We start from the raw sequence: 22,177 nt of genomic DNA, 5'->3' as shown, positions 1-22,177 counted from the left end.
AGCAGTAAATTTACCATGCACCATACTTTCAGTGAAATTACTTCCTAGATATGACGGTATCTATTGAAACTTTGAAACCCAAGGTTATATTCTACATAAAGCAAAGGAATAGCCAACAGTACGTAGATTACACAAGCCGTCACTCTTGACAATGTAAACAGGAAACATTTGTCGGACAGGCGCAGCGTTTTGGGTGGGTCTGTAGGGAAAACAATGGCTATGCTCGCCAGTTAAGCAACTCAAAGTCAAAGGAGACATTTGTTAAGAGAAACGAGTCATACAACACTCTGAATAATGTCTACAATGAAGCTTTCAAATTATATAATAAGCACTACCTGAAGATGCCCCATAGCACAGCCTAACCAGCTGCTAGCTTTTAAAATCAAATACCAAAATGCACTTCCAAATATAAATATTCTTTGTAAGCATAATCTAACATTAACAAGCAATGAGCACCTTAGAAAAGCGTTTCCCTAAAGTGCCAAAGGTCATGCATCATTGTTATAGGAATTTTAAGGCAATGTTAGTGCATGTAAAAGTAAACTCTCATTTTTTAAATACCTAGTTCTCATCTAAGATGCAAGACCTGCAAGCACCTTCAAGATTATATTAAAGTTAAAAGCACCAGAAGTGATTATATACATCATACAAAATCTAGTTTTAACTGCACAAGTTCAAACATTATCAACATGATCAAATGTACATATTGTCATAAACAGGACAGCTCGTTATTGTTTGACTAAATGGGCATCAAGCAGACACGGCGAATGAATTAATGAAAGTGATGGCGCAGCATTTTATATTGACAGGACATGTCTTAGATTATCTTAAACCTTACATACTCTAGTCGGCCTTTTGGCAAAAAAAAATATTGCCACATCTTATTCACTAGTTTAATACATTCCAGCCAACAAGTATAAATGCTTCAATGGGGGCATTCGGATCAATTTGATATGGCACATACACAACGAAGACCAGTAAAAATCAAGCCATTCTTCTAGGAATTTCTAACACTAATTATCCCCACTGTCAAGTGGTGCTTCTTCGGGGCAAGGATAATTCAGCAACACGTTTCCTCCCATTCAACGTGACCCCCCCTCCCTCCTTACTGTTTCATGGGCTTTTGACTAGCCTAATTCAGCATGTCAGCTCCTTCTTTTCATCTGCCCCTGTTTTCTATGTGGCCTCATCTCCATCGTTTATACAAAACGCACCAGGGTATGCAAGGGCTGACTTCGGGCATATGTGAAATGTTTTGTGGTAATTTTTTGAACATTGGCATCAGTGTACATGTGTTCCTTTCGTCTTGATAAATCTGCCCTACACACTTCACATATGGTTGGTTGTTGCAGCCTTGAAGAAGTCCGCATGTTGAGACGGTGGCTGTAGCGACAACCAGTGTTCAAACATTTTGGATCTCTTCAAGCTTACATCTTCGCCTCAACTTCTGTCTTTTTTGGTTTCATAACACGAAACTACTGATTAAAAAATAATAATAAAAGATGCTATTCCTTTGTATAATTGTTATTAATAGCTCATTTTTGTCTACATTTTTGTATATCTTCAATGTGCACACTGAGCTTGGTTTCTTATGTCACTAAAAGTATACTACAAAGCAGAGCAATCATTTGAACTGAGTTAATGAAGCAACAATCCCTCTTCATTGTTTTATTTTCTGCCCTCTTGCTTGGTCTACATACTATATTAAAATTGAAATTATGAAAAAAACAAAAAGATCGTTATGTGTACATTATAGCACGGAAATTAGGATATTTAGTAAATGCGTCTCTTCATTTTATTACCAGCATGCCAAGCGCCGGAGGCATGACTGCAGGCAAACAATGGAGAGTTCATTTCTGGGTGAAAGTGAGAAACATCCCGTCCCCCCTCAGACGCTTATCTGCAATTTTTCTCAGTTGTTAATCAATTCAAATAGTACAACAATTTGAAAAGTAGGCCAAATGTGACGTATCTCACGCTAATTTGTTATGCGGCACTGAGCAGTTCACTCGTCTGTCACTCAGCACCAGTGCAGCCGATTTTACCTGGTTGAGACGCTTCCGCTGCAGATCGGCCACAGTAGAAGAGCGACACGTGATCTTATAACCAGCAACGTGTTTAAATTAGATGTATAATAAATGGACATCATGAGTACACGTAGCGCCACAAGAGAAACACAACAACGCGTACGGGATTTTAGCACCGCACTGAAAGTACGGTAAACAATAAAAGTCCTGCTTTTATTGTAAAGACCTGTATTAGCCTCTACAATAACCTCACCAGGCTGCTGTACAAACCGAGCAACTTGCACAGCGAGAACGCTTTCGAATTGTGGTACATTTAACATGGAACTGTTTTACAATCACTGCCAAGATATTTATGGTGCAAAAGTATGTTCATCTGGAGATTAGTTAGAGATTGACAGCTTACTTGTCGATGATACAAGATGCACTATCAAGCTGTGAACATTTGTCTTCCTCACTGCAGTCACTGAAGAGTAGATTTATCTTGAGGAAGGGTGCTTGCGGCAAATAAATACGTACCTCAAACTTCGCGCTGGTTCAACGACAGAAGCAGAAGCCGCCATGACACTTTTCTTCACTTTTTCACTCGGGGAACAGGAACGCAATGCCAACAAAATAACGTAAGGCAAGGTTGTTGCGAGCAATATTCACCGCAGCTACTGCTCTAGCTACAGCAGCGATGACCGTCAATTAGTGTTTAATGTGTTTTCATCTTTAACTTTTCGTTTTAAATGTTAGACGAAACTCACCACTTCATGCGCTTGCATTCTATAATCATTGTCTTCAGCAAGCCCACCAAAATTGAATGCAGAACCTCACGATACCCAAAAATGCCATTTTTCGTTGAATTTGCAGAGCACTTGCAAGGCTCCCCTCAAAATGGAGCAAAGTCACAGTCATGCAAACCCTCAGCGTTGCCTTGGAACACGCGTATGTGAGGCCTTGGAACAAGAGATAAATTATGACACAGAGGAAATGGACAAAACAATAACTACGCTGATTCCTGAAACGCAAGGCAAGAGGTATGCAAGCTCTCCCAAATCACAAAGAAAACCTACAAAAGAAACGACAACCCACAAAAGCAACCCACTCAACATATAAAACTGAATTTGCTGAGCTAAAATAGCTGATTACAAAAAAAAATTGGTGACGTAAAGAATACTAGCACCAAAGAAATAAATAAAGAATTGACAGAAAGGATGGAGCAGGACAACACGAAACTGCTGACGAATGCACACTTTAAAAGTACGGTAATGTTATCAGCAGTTTCATCAACACAGTAAAGGTTGCAGAAGACTCTACTATATTTGAGCTCTACAGCTCACAAATAAGCCATCTAGCAGCCAAAGAAGCCAGCGTTCAACAAAACACTCAAGTACTATGAGTAAATAGCAACAAAGTTAGAAAAAAAGAGAATGGTAATGAGAAGCCTAACCAGAAATGAATATGGCTAAGTATCCTATCCTGAGGGAACGAAAGGAAAAGGAGAATGAAATAGAGCCCTACAAAACTTGACACACCAAAAACCATCCAGTGAAATTCTTGACTTGATTAAAGATGAAGATCTCGTGTTTAGCAAGCTTGTGACACTTTATGCACAATACCTCATGTACTGGCGAGTAAAATGTGCTAGCGAATTGCAAAAATATGAATGCCACACAAAAACACAAAAAAGGAGACATGAAAGATTTAAAAAATTATACACAGATCAACAGATGCCCCACTGTGGATCATAGCCATGCACTGCAAAACCGAAAAATCTGCGAAACAGAACTTATCCATTTACTTGGCTTGCAGAGGCTATAAAAAGGCATTCGATTCCGTAGAGATACCAGGAGTCTTAGAGCAGCTAGTGCATAATGCATACATCAATACACTAGCCAACATCTACTACTTGTGGCTCTTAACATTTTTAGGCAGGACAGGCAACTTGTGGCTCTTCACAGTTTTAAGTTTAGCACATTACCTTGCAGAGTTGTCATGTCTGTTGGCTTCATTTGCCGAGGTGTGCAAAAGAATTGCTTCCATACGAGTTGGCGTAATCCAAGACTATGAAAATGGCCATAACTAAAGAATGCCTAGAGTCTGTGCACGTGAAGATTATGCTCACATGTTATGCAGAAAGCTTTTCAAAACCATAGTGAATTAGTTGTATGTCATCTGTTTCCCTCACATGCTCCTTATCACTGTAGCTGAGCCACTCTTCCAGAATATCTTGGGAGACCAACATGGTACTGGGGTAGAGTAAGAAGGGAAAACATTGAGACTCAAAGTAGTACTACATATGCACAGAGTTGCACACAACCTAAATGCAATCACAAACAGCCATGGTATGCCGATCGTTTTTTCTGCACTGTGAAAGCCGGCGAGCAGACCAAGCTAGAAAGAAGCCAGGAGTGCTCAGTGCCTTTTGTCGCACAAAGCATGAAATGAGAAAAGTAACTATCAAAAGTAACTCTCACACCATCAGGAACGTAAGAGCACTACCAAAGGCTGCATCTATTGTTCTTCTGTGCATGGGTATGACATGCAGCTCCATAAAAGTAAAGCTAGGGCTGCAACTAGGGCAGATAAATGTTTTACTGTGGTAGTGTCAGAGCACCTGTTCCAATCTGTTGTGGTCAACATTAGAAGAAAATCACTGCTTTTTCAGCAAATCACTTTAACTAAAACTTCTCTAAATCATGTTTGGTGCCGAATTAGTTTCCTAACTTGGATTGGCGCCAACATTAATACCTATGGATATTTGCTGGTGAGTGGAAATTTTTTAGTTTGTTATATTAGGAACTTCGTAAGACCAGGTTTTGCTAGATACAGTTTTAATAATAATTATAAGTAAAAACTGCGCGTGGGGTGCCACAAAAAATTTGTAAACAGCAGGTGGGTGCTGGAGCGAACGTTCTAACAGATGCACTTTTTTTTTCAAGGCTGAACAAAATGTTGAAAAATTTGCAGAAATTTTGTTCTGTATGAGAAGTATTGCGTTATAAGAGTGCCTACCACAAGAAGTAAAATTATTATTATACAGAAGCAGAGAAATGTAGCTTGATCTTACTTAATATTGTGTGCACACACCAACATCCATCAAAAGCTTGGAATACGCAGTGACTGCTAAGCATGGACAAATGTTCTAATCTGATAGTAAAGTACACATCACGTACTTTTGCTTAAAAAAACACACACACAGAAAACTCTACAACTTCTAAGACTCATAATGACATTGTACTTCTACAAGAATGAAGAGTCCTTCAATTTTCTTAGTGATACTTGATTTACCAAGACCAAACATGTACATGTGTTTCGTTGTGGACGTCTCATTATTCTTAACTTACCCAGTATGATGCACCTTTCCTGCATAATTTCGATACAATAACTTTGTATATGCAGAATACTGCTTTTCTTGCATGGTCACCTACTGGCGCAACCACCAGCCAAAGAGATAGAGGCCACAAGAGCGCACAGAACTGAACAGTTTAAGTATTCGCGCGTGTATTCGTACCGGCGTCACACGGACACTTTTGATCACAATCAGGGCGTCAGTGCCGAACTCGGTCCGGATTAGGCAGCAGCGACAAGCTTGTTGATCGTGATCAAAAGTACTCGAGTGACACTGGTATTAGTCACCGCTACATGGTCCAAACTAATCATGACCAAATACGGTGCAGCCGTCAGTCCAGTTGCGATTTAAAAGATGACAACATAGCAGAAAAGAACCCATGTGACAACGGTATTGTCATTGCAGTGCGTGAGAGACCACGATCTCATTGATAAATAACATCTGCATGAAACACCTAGCACTTAAAATAAGCTCAAACTCACTTGTGCATGATCACGCCGATGCGGGATGTTAGTAATATGTGGATAGCAAAACGGCCCGTCATCTGCTATGCTACTTCCAGTTCGAGGCCTATCCCTGTGCTGCTTCAAGGTGCCTGCTGTGCAGTGTAATCGGGGAGGAAACATGTGCAATTCTGTGACGTTTTTGCTGCCGTTTGCTCAATGACTGCATTCTTCAATTTTTTTTGTGAATAGGTAGAAGATATTTCGCCAATTTCAGAGAACAAAGTGAGACGTGGACATGGGCGAAAATGAGGAACATTGGGAGATGGAGTACAAGCACAGCGTGCGGTTATTCTTTGAAACAGGCAGTAATATTTTGCAGGATCAGCTCGATTTAGTATTTTCGAGCGCATACACTTACCGAGACCACTCAAGGATCCCTCACACATATGTTCACATGCTGTCATATGTCAATATACGTACGATGTCTACATATGCACACATACTTTGCATGATGAAATATGTCAATATAGTATATTTCTATTTAATAATATGCATCGCTAACTGTCTGTCAAATTGATTAAAATAGGTGAGTGCATAAAAAAGCCCATACCACAAAACAACCACTCAAATAATGGTATGGTGGGACGTAAAAAGATTGAAGTCGCTTTTCAAGCAACGAGTAGCGTGGTATGGCATATCTGTTATGTTAGACTTGCAAGCATGTAGTGCCGATAGGTTGTGTTGTACTCTGGCTCATAGCCTTAAAGGCTATCTTGCACAACTGTAGGCTGAGTGCGCATAATTATGTATACATTTAAAAACATCGTTTGAGCGTGTGAGGGACGACACACGCTCAAACGACAAATTTAACCTATCTCCCTCATTACCGCAGATGTCCATCAATCTCTGCAAATCTTCCTTGTTGTTGGCCATTAGCACTATATCATCTGCGTACGTTAATGCTGGTAGTGCCTGATCAATGAGTTTTCCTTGTTTGACTAAAGAGAGGTTGAAGCCCAGTCCACTTCCCTCTAATTTGGCCTTTAATCCTTGTAGGTACATCATGAATAATAAGGGGGACATGGGACACCCCTGCATAAGCCCTGTTTTTACCTCTGCAGGCTTGGATACCTGTTTTTCCCACTTTATAACTACCTTGTTACCTTTATAGATATCCTTTAAAAGATTAGTGACTACATGTTCCACGCCTAGTGTGTCCAGTATTCCCCACAATTCCTCTTGAACCACGCTATCGTACGCTCCCTCGATATCCAAAAATGCTAGCCACAGGGGCCTGTGTTCCTTTTCTGATAGTTCGATGCACTGCGTCAGTGAGAACAGATTGTCTTCCGACCTCCAGTGTTTCCGAAACCCATTCTGCAGTTCCCCCAGCACCCCCTCATTCTCTATCCATGCCTGCAGTCTTTCCTTTATAATCTGCATCGCCAGCCTGTAGACCACTGTAGACCTGTAGACATAATAGTCTTAAAGTCCTACCCTACCCTAAAGATAACCTACCCTCACGGTAGGGTATCTTTTCACACACTTTTCTTTTGTTTTTATTTACATTAAATTTGTTCTAATAAAGTCCCCTATACATTCCTTGGCATTATTGTCTGTTAGCTCTCATTATTATTGTGTCAAAAAACACGGAAAAACGATCCCTTAGGTATACACTTCTTTCCCATATATATATATATATATATATATATATATATATATATATATATATATATATATATATATATATATATATATATATAACCAACTAATTGTGATTTCAACATTTTAATGAAAGTACTAGCACGGCGACTTCAGGGGGTAATCAAAGAATTCGTTGGGCCCCACCAAACATGCGGGATTATGGGACGCTCCATGGTGACCAATAAACACAAGATGCGCTGTGTGCTCGAGTGTTGCGATGCGAATCAAGTAGGGGTAGTCAATCTACAGATTGATCTAGAGAAAGCTTTTGATTGTGTTTCCCACAACCTTCTCAGCATTCTTGACCCTGTGAACGTTGGTACCGTAGTCAGAGATGGGGTATCTATGGCATTCCGGAATTGCACGACCCGTCTGGTAATCAACAAAATGCTTGGAGATACGATTAACATGAAGCGTTCTGCCCGTCAGGGCTGTCCGCTGAGTCCCCTACTGTTTAATTTACATATAGAATCGTTGTGCTTAGCAATAACTCAAAACAGTAGCATTCATGGCTTTAGGTTACAACAATCTGAAGTTTAAATTTTGGCAGAGGATGTAGCTGTTTGTTGTACCGATTAAGATAGTGTTACCACCACCATCACTGCAGTTAAAGGGTTCGGCAATGCACCTAGCAGCCTATAGTGAACACGGGAAAGTGTCTGGGATTCTGGCATGGAGATCGGACGATTTTGCCAATGTTAAGTGGGCGACCACACCTGTCAAGTACCTTGGTGTGCCGCTGACATATTATAAAGATAACGAGAACTATCAAGAACAAACAAAAGAAATTCGGACGAAAGCCAATATGCAACCGTAATCATCTGTCAGCGTTTTCGAGGGTGTGCAATCTTTTTTTGCCTCAAGTCCCGCCAGGGTGGTCTAGTGGACTCGGCTGCAGACCCGCAGGTCGCGGGATCGAATGCCGGCTGCCACGGCTGCATTTACTATGGAGGCGGAAATGTTGTAGGCCCGTGTGCTCAGACTTGGGTGCACGTTAAAGAACCCCAGGTGGTCGATGTGTCTGGAGCTATCCACAACGGTGCCTCTCATAATCATGTGGTGGCTTTAGAACGTTAAATTGCACATATCAATCAATGAATTTTTTTTCTCGAAACTCTGGTATGCAATGCAAGTATTACATTGTTCAAGGGCAAGCATACAGAAGCTCCATCGCATCTTCGCAGTGTTCGTGTGGGCCTCGATCTGGCAGAGATGCAGTCGAACCAATCTGTTTTGAAGAGTGAAACACGGAGGGCTGGGTTTACCACATCTTTTTATACGCCAAGTCGTAAATAGGTTCTTTTCTTTTTTTGCTACTCGAGAGATCCTTTCTTACGTACAGTGTGTCAAATGAGACTGATGCAGGTTTTTACCTGGATATGTGGTTAGTATGAATAACATGACCGTTGCTGTCCGCGGGTATCTTAAGGAGGTTATTCTAGATAGATATGTGGGGTTTAATGTCCCAAAACCATCATATGATTATGAAAGACGCCATAGTGGAGGGCTCCGGAAATTTCGACCCCCTGGGGTTCTTCAACGTGCACCTAAACGTGAATACACGGACCTACAACATTTCCACCTCCATCGGAAGTGGACCCACCGCAGCCGAGATTCGATCCAGCGACCAGCGGGTCACCAGCCGAGTACCTTAGCCACTAGACTATCGTGGCGGGGCAAGGAGGTTATTCTAAGTGTACGATTTTTATCTGTTAGATTTTCCAATGAATAGTTGTTTTCAGTGACTCACAAGAAGTTGTGAAAAGATGTGTGTGACATTGTCCTACCTGAACCCTCTGTACCGTCCATGTACACTGAAGCTCAAGGTCAAGATGTGTTTAAGCGAGTGAAGAGAATGCTAGTGGCTCCCGCCATGAAGTCCTTCTTTTTTAAGCTTCCCACTGGTACATTATCTGTTGGGACATTTGAAGCAGACCGTGGTTTTTACTCACCTTGGGGGACAAACTGCCTTATTTGTGAAAAACCAGAAACCATGGATTATGTTTTCTTATATTGTTAGGAAGGAGTATATTTTTGTTATATTCTTCAAAGGACGATAAAGAAGGAATTACCTTTGAATTCTTATGGTATAAGATTTCTGCCAATAGTTGACGAAGAGGACACGCCTTTCGATTTGATTATGCCATGTGGCCTTCATTGTTTATGGCGGGTCCATATGGCGGGCTTTTATTGCGATCAGAATGCACGGACAGCATGAATGTATTTCCGTAATTGTATAAACAAGTTTGCTGAACTGCAGAAAACTCGGGAGATTGTACCTAAGTGGTTGTCGAGGGTAGAACCCTTGGCAGCACTTACGGAATTTCAGTTTGTGTCCCTCTCGTAGGACTGTCACTGCTTGCTTCTGTTATGCTTGTGGTTTGGTGTACGCGCCTAAGAACAGCCATAAAGCAAAAGAAAAAAAAAAACGGCGTGGGTCAGTGGCAGAATACTCGACTGGTACGCAGTGACCCTGGTTCGAGCCCTATACTGTGTCCTTGGTACTCGTTTTTTCTTGCTATTTCTGTGATAGTGGTTAGGGACACCGGCGGCGGTAGCGGACAACTAGTGTCGCGCGTGACCCGAGTTTCGATCTCATAACAGCGTTCGTTGCAAAATATTGAAGCCACAATTTTTGTTTCAGTATTCTATATATAACAAAGTTTCTTCCCGCTTCTCAGATTTATCGGTTAATTATTTATTTGCCATATCACTTGCACTGCCGCTCATGTACTACTGGCTGATGAGGTTCTTGTAGTTTTTCTTTACTGCATTATGAGTCAGCGCTGTTCTTATACGAATACTGGAACACTTCCGCTCATCTGCTCTGTTTCATATTTTTTGAGGGACACCAAAGAGAAAAGGGATTTTACTCGAAAAAGTTAACAACGCTTTAACACTACAAATAACTACTCTTGGCGTGTCTTGGCGCTAGAAGACCGTTGGTAGCCGAGAAAACGCGTTCAAGGGCCATTCCCCAGGCTCCCAAAACACACACACACACACACACACACACACACACACACACACACACACACACACACACACACACACACACACACACACACACACACACACACACACACACACACACACACAAACACAGCGCAATATTCTTTCCTGATCTTTTTCGTCATTCTTGGCGCACTACTGTGACGTAGACAGTAGTTCCCGTGACGTCTACAGCGTACATGCACTAGATTCGTGATTCGTTGATATACGCGAAATACCACATGTGATATGTCTCCTGCACTGCTTTGCCATGCAGCCACCCATCCGTTCTTCTTGGTCTCGCATCAACATGGCGCACAATCAACTGATCAAACTTCATTTTTAGTATTTGCGCAAGCGGCGATAACAGCGTTATGGTGGCTAGAAAGAGCCACCATGACGCCTCTTTCTAACCACCATACCCTAGCCATCGGCCGGAATCCCTTGGGACTCGACAACGTTGAGGGCGAGACCGATGACTTCGCGTTGTTCTTCGGCGTCGTGGCTGTGTAGTAAGGCCTTTCAAGATTCCACGTTTTAGTTTGTTTGTTTGGGTTAACTTTCGGTGTTATCTTTGTCAATGAGGCACAGCCCGCTTAATCAAAGAGAGAGAGAAAGCGGAGGGAGGATATGGGGTGGGCAGGAACGGTAGGTAGGTGTAAAAAAAAAATGCAATGTTAGTATGTTTTTTAGTCCATCGTTATTAAACAACTTAACGCACGAAAAATGTTAGCCAAATATTGACATACGTCTTTATTTTTACGTTTGTTTTGATGACAAGTTTCGGTTTCGAGCGTTGCCAGCTTCCGCATCGCCATGGCCATCGCCGCACGTCATGTTTTTCCACGCCGTGAGTGCTGCCTGTGAATAGTGGTCATGGCAGGAGTGGAAGTAAGTGTTTGCAGAAATGTTTAGCACAGCTTAATTATTGCTGCCTCTGTGTAGCCGCCCCGAGTGCATCCGTTACGATGGAAGGATCAAAATGCACAGGCAAACATCATTTCTTTGCAGGTACCTCCAGTATTCAAAGACCTCCCGGTCAAAGTGCAAACGTCCAAGCTTGTCACTCGCAAGGAGCTATTCTGCCAGCTGGGCGAAGCGGCGAAAACCGGTAAAAGTCTTCCTCAGTTTGCGCACATTCAGGGACAGAAAATATCACTTTGCCGGCCGGCAATTTCGCCCGCGTGACGTGTCACAGCGGCTTGAGGAGTCGCGCCCTATGCGAAGTTTTTCTGCACCGTCAAAATGCGGCACCGACCTCGATAACTTGCACGTGTTGCCGAGAATTGCGGCTACGCCGGCCCGTCGTCTTTCTCGTGGCATTTGCGGGATCGGAGCTTTTTTTTAGTAATCTTCTTGAAGTGAACGAAATAGTCTCGCGAGTTGTATCTATCTGCGAAGACGATGACGATCTTAAGCCGGCGCGGTTGCTGCTACGGTGTGTAATTGCCCTCCTTTTGTACAGTGGCCGACGGGGTCTTTATTCTGGTTTAGTAATCCACCGTAGATAATTTTCGCGCCAGTCGCGGCTTGCTTGCAACGATCGCACAACTGCTCGATCAGGCGGGGCATCAGAGTTCCTGAATTGGATCTTGCACGAAGCGCGGGGCGGAATGCAGTGCGCGGACCACGTGGGCGCGGGTGAACGTTCGTTGTGGATTGGTGGGTTCCTTTCGACATACACGGCGCCATAACTAACCCTTCATTCATTGTGGGAGCTCGAGAACCCGATATCCCGCCACCGCTATGAGCGCGATTGGATACCACACACCCTCCGCCTCATTCGCAGGAATCACAGCGTCAGGTTTTCAAAAGGATCGTGACGGCTCGTCCGAGTGTGTTGCAGTATGGAAGACCACCGCCCCTGTTTGTCAGCTGTGCATTAAGGATGCATTGGGCTGCGACATTTTTAAAGAGAAAGTTTGGTCATTGCAGAAATAGGAATAAGAAAAATGCGAGGACTGCACTGACTCCTCATTCATTTACTATCCGCCAGTTTGTATGAGATTCATGAATGGGTAACTTACTTCTGAAAGCCCGCACTCGCTTTCAGGCAAACCTGCAAGGTTGCTGATAAATTTGTAAAGCATGGCAGTGTCGAGTACTGGAGGCATATTCAGCCAACATTCCTCTTACAAATGTTGACTGAATTCAAGTATGAGATGCAAAGGTAATGTTTCACCATAAATCGCCGCCCCTTTTTTTTTTTTTTTGACAAAGCCTTCCAAGAAATCGGGGCGGATACTTTTTTAGAGCAGGAGACTGCAACCTTTTCAGGAGGAGAGCCCAGTTTGGTGGAGTCGACACAATGGTGGACCACACAATAATTTAATAACATTCAGCATATTGACAGTACTGTACGAAACCGCATTGCAAATGAAGTTTATCTGCAGGACGCATATTACAAGATTTCAGTGAAATACAGGCTAAGAGCAAAAATCCGTTTTTAGGTCACAACTGTCATCTCGGCCGTCAGATAAAGATTGACAAGGGGAGGGGCTGTGACGTCGCACTGAGGGCCGTATAATACTGCCTCGCGGGCCGCAGGTGTCCGACCCCATGCTCTAGAGGAAGCAAGGGCACTGCACTTTATGTCCACAATGCTTTTGCAGTTTGGATCATTCACTTTCATACTGCATACCCAACATAAATAACATGTAAAGGAGTTTTTCGAAAACTGGTGCAAGAGTGGACAGGTAGCATGATCGACAAATCAAATCAAGAGACCCTGAGCAAGCAGCATCCACAAGGAATGTGTGGTATAGACAAAACTACTAGATGTCACTGGTGAGGGTGATCCGCTGTAGCAGGGGCCTCAAGCTCACATAAGCTACCTAGCAACAATCACGAAATTTAGTCCCACATAGGGCTGGGACCGTGAAGAGGGGAAAGATCTAGAATAAAATGATTGCCCACATTGCAGTTTCAGAGGCCTTTCCTGTGAGTGGTATATCGGGTCAGTTCTCGTATATGGGTCAGGACGCCAGCGACATCGCCCCGCCGCGGTGGTCTAGTGGCTAAGGTACTCGGCTGCTGACCCACAGGGCGCGGGTTCGAATCCCGGCTGCGGCGGCTGTATTTCCGATGGAGGCGGAAATGTTGTAGGCCCATGTGCTCAGATTTGGGTGCACGTTAAAGAACCCCCAGGTGGTCTAAATTTTCGGAGCCCTCCACTACGGCATCTCTTATAATCATATAGTGGTTTTGGGACGTTAAACCCCACATATCGACGCCAGCAACATCTCGGTACCAATCTCGCAATGATCAAAATCTCGGTGGTAATCCTGAAGTTTTTGTTTTTAGGTTATATAAGAAGACAAGGTGACTAAGATCCGCCTTGAAGCTTCACGTAAAAAAAATCTGTATGACCAGTCACGTTTGTTTAGCTCACCCGAACAAAGCGTTATTGATCACAAAAAATGAGAAAATTATGCAGGCACCATATATTAATGTAACAAACAGCGGCAATCTTCTTAAAAAATATGGGACAAAGAGTTTCGTGTGCAGGCCGCAAGCAAAAGGTTGGCGAGTTGGCACACGGAAAAATTGCTGGACTAGATAGCTCGTAAAAGCTATGAATACTACAGGACACACACAGTGGGAACTTGCTACTGATTATTCCTGCTTGGCCATTTGTCTAAAGCTAGAGAAATGAGTACTGATTATTCCTGCTTGGCCATTTGTCTAAAGCTAGAGAAATGGGTCACCTGCCTGCATGCTCTTGACATGTGGAGAGGTAGTTCTTATTCTGGTTGCATGGTGTAATTAATGCTGGACCGGTTAACTTCATCAGACAACCATAAATATCTGGCCTGTGTGTCAGGGTTCGTGTCATTTTGTGAAACAAATTCTGAGGTTTTATTTCTATAAAGCACCCTTACATTGTAGTTTATAGACACAATGTAAATATTACTACACAATTATTAAAAGGCGTGCTATGAGGGGGGGGGGGGACTACTACATTTTATTTGGTCATGTGGTGCAGGGCCATAACTGGGATTTTTTTAGCGGGGGGAGGGAGGGCACTTTTTGAAAACCTTGAAAAATGCCTATTTGTATTACTTGTCCTCAGTAAAACAGCCTCCTTCCCCCCCCTCCCCCCCCATCCTAACTTGGGAAGGTGGGGTCTTTCCATGGGCCTGTGTGGTACCTTAACATATTCATAACCAATATTGAAATACGGAACTCACGGGTTCATATACAACATCAAATCCGTTAGTATAATGATTGCTATGCATCATTGTTTATGTGGGATGCAGGGTCAATGAAGGACGGATCCCAACATAAAACGCAACGATAGTTTAACATGGTAGCAGCAGCGGGACACGCATGCCGCCGCTGTGCTTGAAACCCAAGCTTGCATAAAACCAAGCTTGGGTTATATAGCCAGCAGGGGTGACGTAAGCCTCCGGTAAAACTGCCGTGGCGCTCTCTTTTATCGGAAGCGTGGTGCAGCAAGTGGCCTTGTCATGCTGGGCTAATCAGTGACGAGGCGGAGGCTGTGCAGGTCTGTGCGCAGTGGTGACCACACTTGAGATAACCACGTCACGTTGTGATGAGTCTGATTTCTAAAGAAAATGTGGGCTTTGGCCTAAGTGTTGGAGCACAAATTGCACTGATATGAACAAAACTAAAGATAATGGTCAAACAGAAGTATGTTTGTTACACAGCTCTGAATTGTCCCGTTTCAAACTGTGAGTACTCTACATGCATACTTTTACTCATAGTTCTTATTGAATTGTGGCCAAAAGTGATAACAACATCCTGTGCATAACTAAGTTGCTATGGTGTGTGTAGATAAGGCTAGGTGTATGGTATTGCTTTATAGACCGGCAACTGCAGGTGAATTGATGATTGGCAGCTGGCATATATGGTGTGTAGTGGACGCCAATTACACTTGGGGACACTCATCACAAAAAAGAAATTTACAGAAGTGGGAAAAAATGTTTTGGAGTGCACTCAGTGGTTACTAGCCATACATGTGCTGTCAAAATCATTAGCTTAACACTACCCTTAATCGATGGGCCAGTAAACAGGCTCCAACTTTTATTTTACACCCTCAAACAAGCTCACCAATTTTAACAGTAGACCGCAGTGATCACATTTTCTGAGTATTATAGTGCTGTGCGCCGTGCTGACTTTCCGTTTCAAAAACAATTCCCGCGTCGAACCAATCCCCGTCATACGCGCATAGACGCAAGCATGCCCATGGGCAATTTCACATACATCTGAACTAATCGATTGCTGCTTTGCTCTACGAAACGGAGCCTCAACTCTGCGGTGATCAAGTTTCAGTCGCGCAGCCCGCGTTTTTGTGTTCATGTGCGGATTCTGTCATTTTTGTGGAGCCTGAGACTACCGGGAGAGTCGGTATTGCCAGAACGAAAGCCTTTGAGGCAAAGAAGCGCCTCACTACTTTAACACTAGTGGGAGGGTGCTCCTCGCACCGCGTCTCCTTCTTGCAGCGCTATGTCTCGTGCTCATGTCAGGAAAGGCCTGCTTGGTCATTGGCTGTGCGCAGATGACGAATTGAAGATGTCATGTCACGTGGCCCAAGGGGGCCGGGTCATCACGACGAGCACGCGCCTTCCCTTCTCAAAGGTGGAGAACATTGGTGAGGCCGCATGGATATTTGAAACCAGCTGAAACAGAGGGTCTAACCACTGTAACTTCCTTTTCATAGCACGTAGGAGCGAAATTTTCTGGCAGCATGTTCACCTAGCAAAAGTGTGCATATTTCTCTTCATTACAATTTTCGGACAGTGGAGTTATTTATTGGCCCTTCAAAAAAGTGGAGCCACCAAACGTCTTGTAGGCCACACTGACCGGTTGTTTCTCATGGGGCAAGCTATATGTAGGGGGCTACCGGTGGAGCCCTGTGGTGAAGAGGATTGCCCACCTTCAGCACTATGTTACACGTGGATAAATACTGATAAGAAGATTCTAATGAAATTATTTACTAGAGCGGCACAGTTGATGGTCAAGACTAAGACTACTTTGCCCTTGGACTAGACACTGCTTTGTATTCCTGTCTGCTGACCTTTTGCTCGGTCAGTCCTATAAGCCTCTGTTGTATCCTAGTGCTGAAATACCGGGGAAAAGTTGGAAGTTCGCTATGGAACTTGAGCAGACAGAAGTGATATAGATTTAGATACCCAGGGAGTAACAGACATTTTAATGTATCCGATTGGCACCACTTTTCACTTTTAACGAGTAAGAAAGGGGCAATGGGCAGTCCACATAATGTGCAGTATAGAGCTGGTCAGTTGTTTATAACAGGATTTAATGGTTGCCAATAGAACAAGGAAGAAATAAAAAACTAGGTAGTGACAGAAATTAGGGAAATATATTGGCTTGAAATTGATGTCTCCTGGTACAAGATCGGCATAGTTGGCGAACTTTTGGAACAATTCTTTGATTCTCGCCGTAAAACAAAAGTCCCGATGAATGTGACCTCTAGTGAACGTGGGACAACACTCTGCTAGCGCTGTCACACTTACATTTAGCACAAAGTAAAGCCATATTTAGACAATGAAGGAATGGTGGTGATAAAATAGCTTCACTCTAAACCTCCTGTTCAGCTGAAGTCCATGTCTTTGTTCATGCTGGTTGGCTCAAAAACAATTAGTAACAAAGCCTTTGTTACGGAACACGCTTTTGTTGGTGACTTGGGTGTTCCTGTTGACTCAATTTCAGGATCCCTAGCCGACCCTGTTGTGCGTGGCCTGTGCCAAGTGCTACGGTTGACGCTTCCCCGGTATCATGGGAGCACTTCACGCCACCTGGTGGAGCAACTCGTTGACTCCTTGCTGGCCTCCCAGCCATGCAGCGCGGGTCACCTCATCTCCACCATCCTGGATGTGTCGCGTGACCACAAACCCCTCTTCATTACGTGAGTATTATCTTGCTTGCTTGCGCTGCATTTTCGATGGTTCTCCTGTCGTCTTGCATTAGCAGTGCAGAAATGCTTCGGCTGCTTCTCTCTTTGTCGCCCAGCGGGGCATGATTACTGAGACCCTGCTCTACTTGTTTATTCATAAACTGACACTGTTGTGATGAGTGAGTACAATTCTAAGTATTGTGGGTATCAGACTTGCTGCGTCCCGCCCGGAGGTGAAGGAAAGATGATGAGGGCTTCACGTCGAAGCAAAGAACAACTTATTTAACTAAACGCAGCATACAGCAGGGTCAGCCGAGAGACGAGACCTCTTTATCATGATATTATAGCTGCAGCAATCGGAAAGCACGGGTGGCAGAATCTGCCCTTCCTGGCAGCCAAGGCACCTCTTCCCAGGGCAGCACACAGGCTGATCCATTGGAAGAGCGCAGGTGGGCCACTTGTGCTGTCTTTGGATAGCCGGTGTGCGTGGCTCCCACAGGGTCCGGTTCCGCTCTTTCAGTCCGCGTAGAAATTAGATGGGTTAGTTGTTAGTCTCCCTCCTCACAGTGAGCCTAACTGGGATGTTAGCAATATTTGTTGATAAATGAGGAAGAAAATGGTATTTGTTATTTGGTATAAATTTTTTGATAAGCAATAATTAATATAACTTTAAAGCACCGAAATTTTTCAAAAGTGGAGCTCTCTTATGTGAAGAAAACATAGGACATATTGACCTAGTACGCTAGAGTGGCTGTTAGTGCTATGTTGTTGACTACATTTAATTAGTAATTTTTAAGAAATCTTGTAGCTCCAGTAGCAGTCTCTATCAAAGCGTCAATGAGTTTAATAGAGGCATTGCTGTTTGGCTATATTGGCAATCTTTTCTGTAATGTTATTTTCATTTTTGAATACATCGAAGGAAGTTCACCAGCCAATAAAAATTTGTTTTGTTGTTTCATATTTTTTGCCGTATCAGTTGTGCTGCTCAGCTAAAATGTACAATGATCAAGCGTGTCTCTGTGTGTGCTTAAGGTCTGTATGTGTAGTGGATGTTTATTGCATTATGATATGTCGAGTATAGACAAACCTTGCTTGTGTGCAGGAAGAACCTGGCTCGCACGTGCCTCACGGCATTCAGCTGGTCTTGCAAAGTAGGCCACCAGGTCCTGGTCAATCGGGGAGACCTCAAACCCGAGAAGATCCGAGACCTGGTCAGTCTCCCCGATTCGCTCTCCTATGCGGGAATGTGCGAATGGCATTGTTTTGTTTTACAGCTGCAATTTTTATCATTGTTTGTTGTTCAACAAGGGCGTTCTCTGAAGAGCACCACCAAGTATAAATATTGTGGGCATTTGTTACTTACATCGCCATCATCCCTGCATGATCACAATCACCATCATCAGCTTGTCTCTTTGTCCTCATTGCCACTCTGGGTCATCATCATCGTCATCGTCTGTGTACTGCCTCTGCCCGTTTGTTTTGCAAGGTCTTTCCTCAAATAAACGCTAACGCAGCCAAGACTACCAAGACTTCATACGTGGTGGAGGTGGATTTTCGGTCCTCTGACCTCCGGCAGCCCGCTATACCCCCTGGAGCTTCGTTCAGGCTGCTGCTTGCGCCTACTGTCAGGCAGCATGTTCCAGACCGAGCCTGCCGGCACTGATGTCATCAACCACGCACCGCCGCAAGCTGCCCCTCCTACTTACATACACGGACATCAGGGGGAAGCCCCGCTCTTCGCTGGTCTTCGGGGAGAAGACTGGCTTGATGACTACGACCGCGCAAGTGCCGCTAATAGGTGGGACGAGACCGCCAAACTGCGTTACGTGCCTTTTTATCTGATCGGAGTCGCGAAGACATGGTATTTTAACCACGTCGTTGACTTACCCGACTGGGCTACCTTCCAGCAGCAGCTGCGACACGTCTTTGGGACACCAGACATACGATCCGACGTCGCGAAGAGGACACTCGATACTCGCCGACAACATCCCGGTGAATCGTACACTTCATACATCGAGGGTGTCCTCGCACTCTGCCAGCATGTCAATCAATCCATGCCGGAATCGGACAAAGTGCGCCATATATTGAAAGGCATTGGGCCTGTTGCCTTTAATAACCTCGCTGTGCAAAACCCAGCTACCATCGCTGATGTCGTGACGACATGCCAGCGCCTTGATGCGCTGGACTCCGTTCGCCTTCAACCGGACATTGGCGACCACCACTGCACGTCAGATGGCCATCTGCGTGACCTCATCCGGGACATTATACGTGAAGAATTGCGGTCCATGGGCTTCACACCTCTTACACCGCAACCTACACAGCCTTCAGGAATGCCGTGACGTGACATCATCAGGGAGGAACTTACATCCCTGACTGGCTCTGTGCCCGTACAGCCACCTGCTTCTCACCCTATATCCACTACCCTCAAGTTGCTGCTGCGCCTCCCAGCGACACCCACGGGACATTGCCACTTCCATCATACGCGTCAGTTGCTGCCGCTCCCCCGGTGAACTACCATTCCGAGCCCCCTGACCCTTCGGTCCACCTGACCACGTTATCTTCAGGTGCCCCGAATGCCTTCTATTTCCCACCGTGGTGCTCGTCTCGCCCTGTATGCTACTACTGTGGATATTGCGGCCACATATCTCGTTTCTGCCGAAAGCACCAGCAAGATGAGCGTCGGAACGACGTGCGTGAACGGGATTTGTACACCGGGGCGTCTTATCAAGGTCGGCGTTATTAGTCTCCCCCGCACCGGTCTCGATCTCCTCCTGCATCGACTGCACCACGAAACACAAGACGCCGCTCGCCTTCGCCCTTTTGCCGTTCCACTTCTCCACTTCGGCCCGCCTCATTCGCCTCTGATATTCATTCGGAAAACTAAGTGATGCAGTTTGTGGAGGAAAAAGTGCATTTGGAATTAGAACTGAAATTCCTCAATCAGGCCCGTGTAACATGGTTTCTGTGGAAGTGGAAGGAGTGCGAGTCGATGCTTTGGTGGACACAGGTGCGACATTGTCTGTGATACGTGCTGATTTGTGTGAACATTTAAGGGAAGTAATGATGCCTTACGATGGCCCCACGTTAGTTGCTGCCCAGGGGAACGTCATTCGCCCTTCCGCCTTTTGTACTGTGCGTGTTTTCATCGACGGCATCCGCCATCATGTCCAGTTTGCTGTCCTGTCCCGCTGCTCTCACCAACTAATTTTAGGGTGGGATTTTCTGTCATCTGCTTCCGCGGCGATTTGTTGTGGACAACGCGTCGTTCACCTCGCTGACACCGACTACATGCTTGACGACGACAATCAGAAGCCACTTCGTCTGGTCGCTGCGAAAGACATCGAACTGCCGCCACTACAAGAGCAAATTGTCAGCATTACGTCCAACGACATCTATCACGGTGATGTATTGGTCTCACCGTCACCACTTTGCGTTCGTAAAGGTATAGTTCTTCCGTCCGGTGTTGTTCGTTTTTTCAATGGCTCGGCACTTGTCACCGCTGTCAACTCTACACTGGAGAAGATCTTACTGTCACAGGGCACTACTGTGGCCCATGTTGCTGACTTCGAGCCTGTCTTTGTCACGCCACTTCAGGCCATTGCATCCAAAGAACCTTGCCTCGGTGAGCATGTTTCTTCCTCCGCCTTTACCATTGCTATCAGCAGCGAATTGACATATTCACAGAGGCAGCAGCTGCTCGCATTGTTACAGAAACATGCAAATTCTTTCGATATTTGCTCGTCTAAGCTGGGCCGCACTAATACTACAGCACATCGAATTCAAACTGTTGGGACATCTATCATACACCGCCGACCCTACCGCGTCTCTAACTGAAAGAAAAATTATAGAAGAAAACGTTGCGGACATGCTTAAACGGGATGTCATCCCTCCCTCATCTAGCCCTTGTTCGTCTCCTATTGTTTTGGTCCATAAAAAGGATGGCTCTGTGCGGTTTTGCGTGGACTACCGGGCGCTCAATAAGATCACACGCAAGGACGTGCACCTTATGCCACGCATTGACGACGCCCTTGATTCCCTACAAGGTGCGGAATTCTTTTCAAGCATCGACTTGCGTTCTGGGTACTGGCAGATCCCCATGCATGAAGACGATAAGGAGAAAACGGCATTTGCAACCCCCGACGGGCTATATGAATTCAACGTAATAACTTTTGAGCGCATGACAGATACCAGGCTGCGCGGCCTGAAATGGAAAAGTTGCCTTTGCTACCTGGACGACATTATTATCTTTTCGTCAACGTTTCCTGAACACCTAGAACGATTAGATCAAGTTTTGACGTGCCTTGCCGGCGCCGGGCTTCAAATAAACACTAAGAAATGCTCTTTCGCTAGCACATCTATCAAGGTCTTAGGGCACGTCGTTAGCAAAGATGGCATCCGGCCCGACCCTGACAAGATTTCTGCAGTCCTTCACTTTCCGCGTCCCGAAAAACCAAAGGAGCGTCACAGTTTCTTTGGCCTCGCCTCCTATTTTCGCCGGTTTATCCAGAACTTCGCTTCTATTGCTGCTCCATTACACCAACTACTTTCTTCCAACGTCCCCTTTCTGTGGTCTCGAGAATGTCAAACGGCATTCGACCTGTTGAAGTGGGCACTCACGTCTGAACCTCTGCTCTGCCACTTTGACGAAGCCGCACCGACTATCCTCCATACCGACGCTAGCGGCCTTGGTATAGGAGCCGTTCTTCTACAACGCAACAAGTCTTCCCTAGAGAAAGTTGTTGCATATGCCAGTCGCGTACTCACCCGTGCCGAAAAGAACTATACTATAACTGAG

General features: G+C 44.7%; 1 protein-coding gene across 1 annotated transcript in view; it reads left to right on the top strand.

Annotated features, from left to right (window-relative positions):
• Positions 1 to 11,319: 11,319 nt before the first annotated feature.
• LOC142804118 (stalled ribosome sensor GCN1-like) overlaps positions 11,320 to 22,177 on the top strand; it is a 344,986-nt gene continuing 334,128 nt past the window's right edge. Inside the window, exons 1-4 of the mRNA XM_075890700.1 lie at positions 11,320 to 11,393; positions 11,514 to 11,613; positions 17,199 to 17,394; positions 18,485 to 18,593. Of these exons, the coding sequence (XP_075746815.1) occupies positions 11,379 to 11,393; positions 11,514 to 11,613; positions 17,199 to 17,394; positions 18,485 to 18,593 (420 nt within the window). The 5' untranslated portion in view covers positions 11,320 to 11,378. The remainder of the gene's footprint in view (positions 11,394 to 11,513; positions 11,614 to 17,198; positions 17,395 to 18,484; positions 18,594 to 22,177) is intronic.

Source organism: Rhipicephalus microplus, chromosome 3, assembly GCF_043290135.1.
Source record: "Rhipicephalus microplus isolate Deutch F79 chromosome 3, USDA_Rmic, whole genome shotgun sequence".
Lineage (NCBI taxonomy): Eukaryota > Metazoa > Arthropoda > Arachnida > Ixodida > Ixodidae > Rhipicephalus > Rhipicephalus microplus.
Note: the sequence above shows the minus strand (reverse complement) of the source record. Positions and strands in the feature narration are given on the sequence as shown.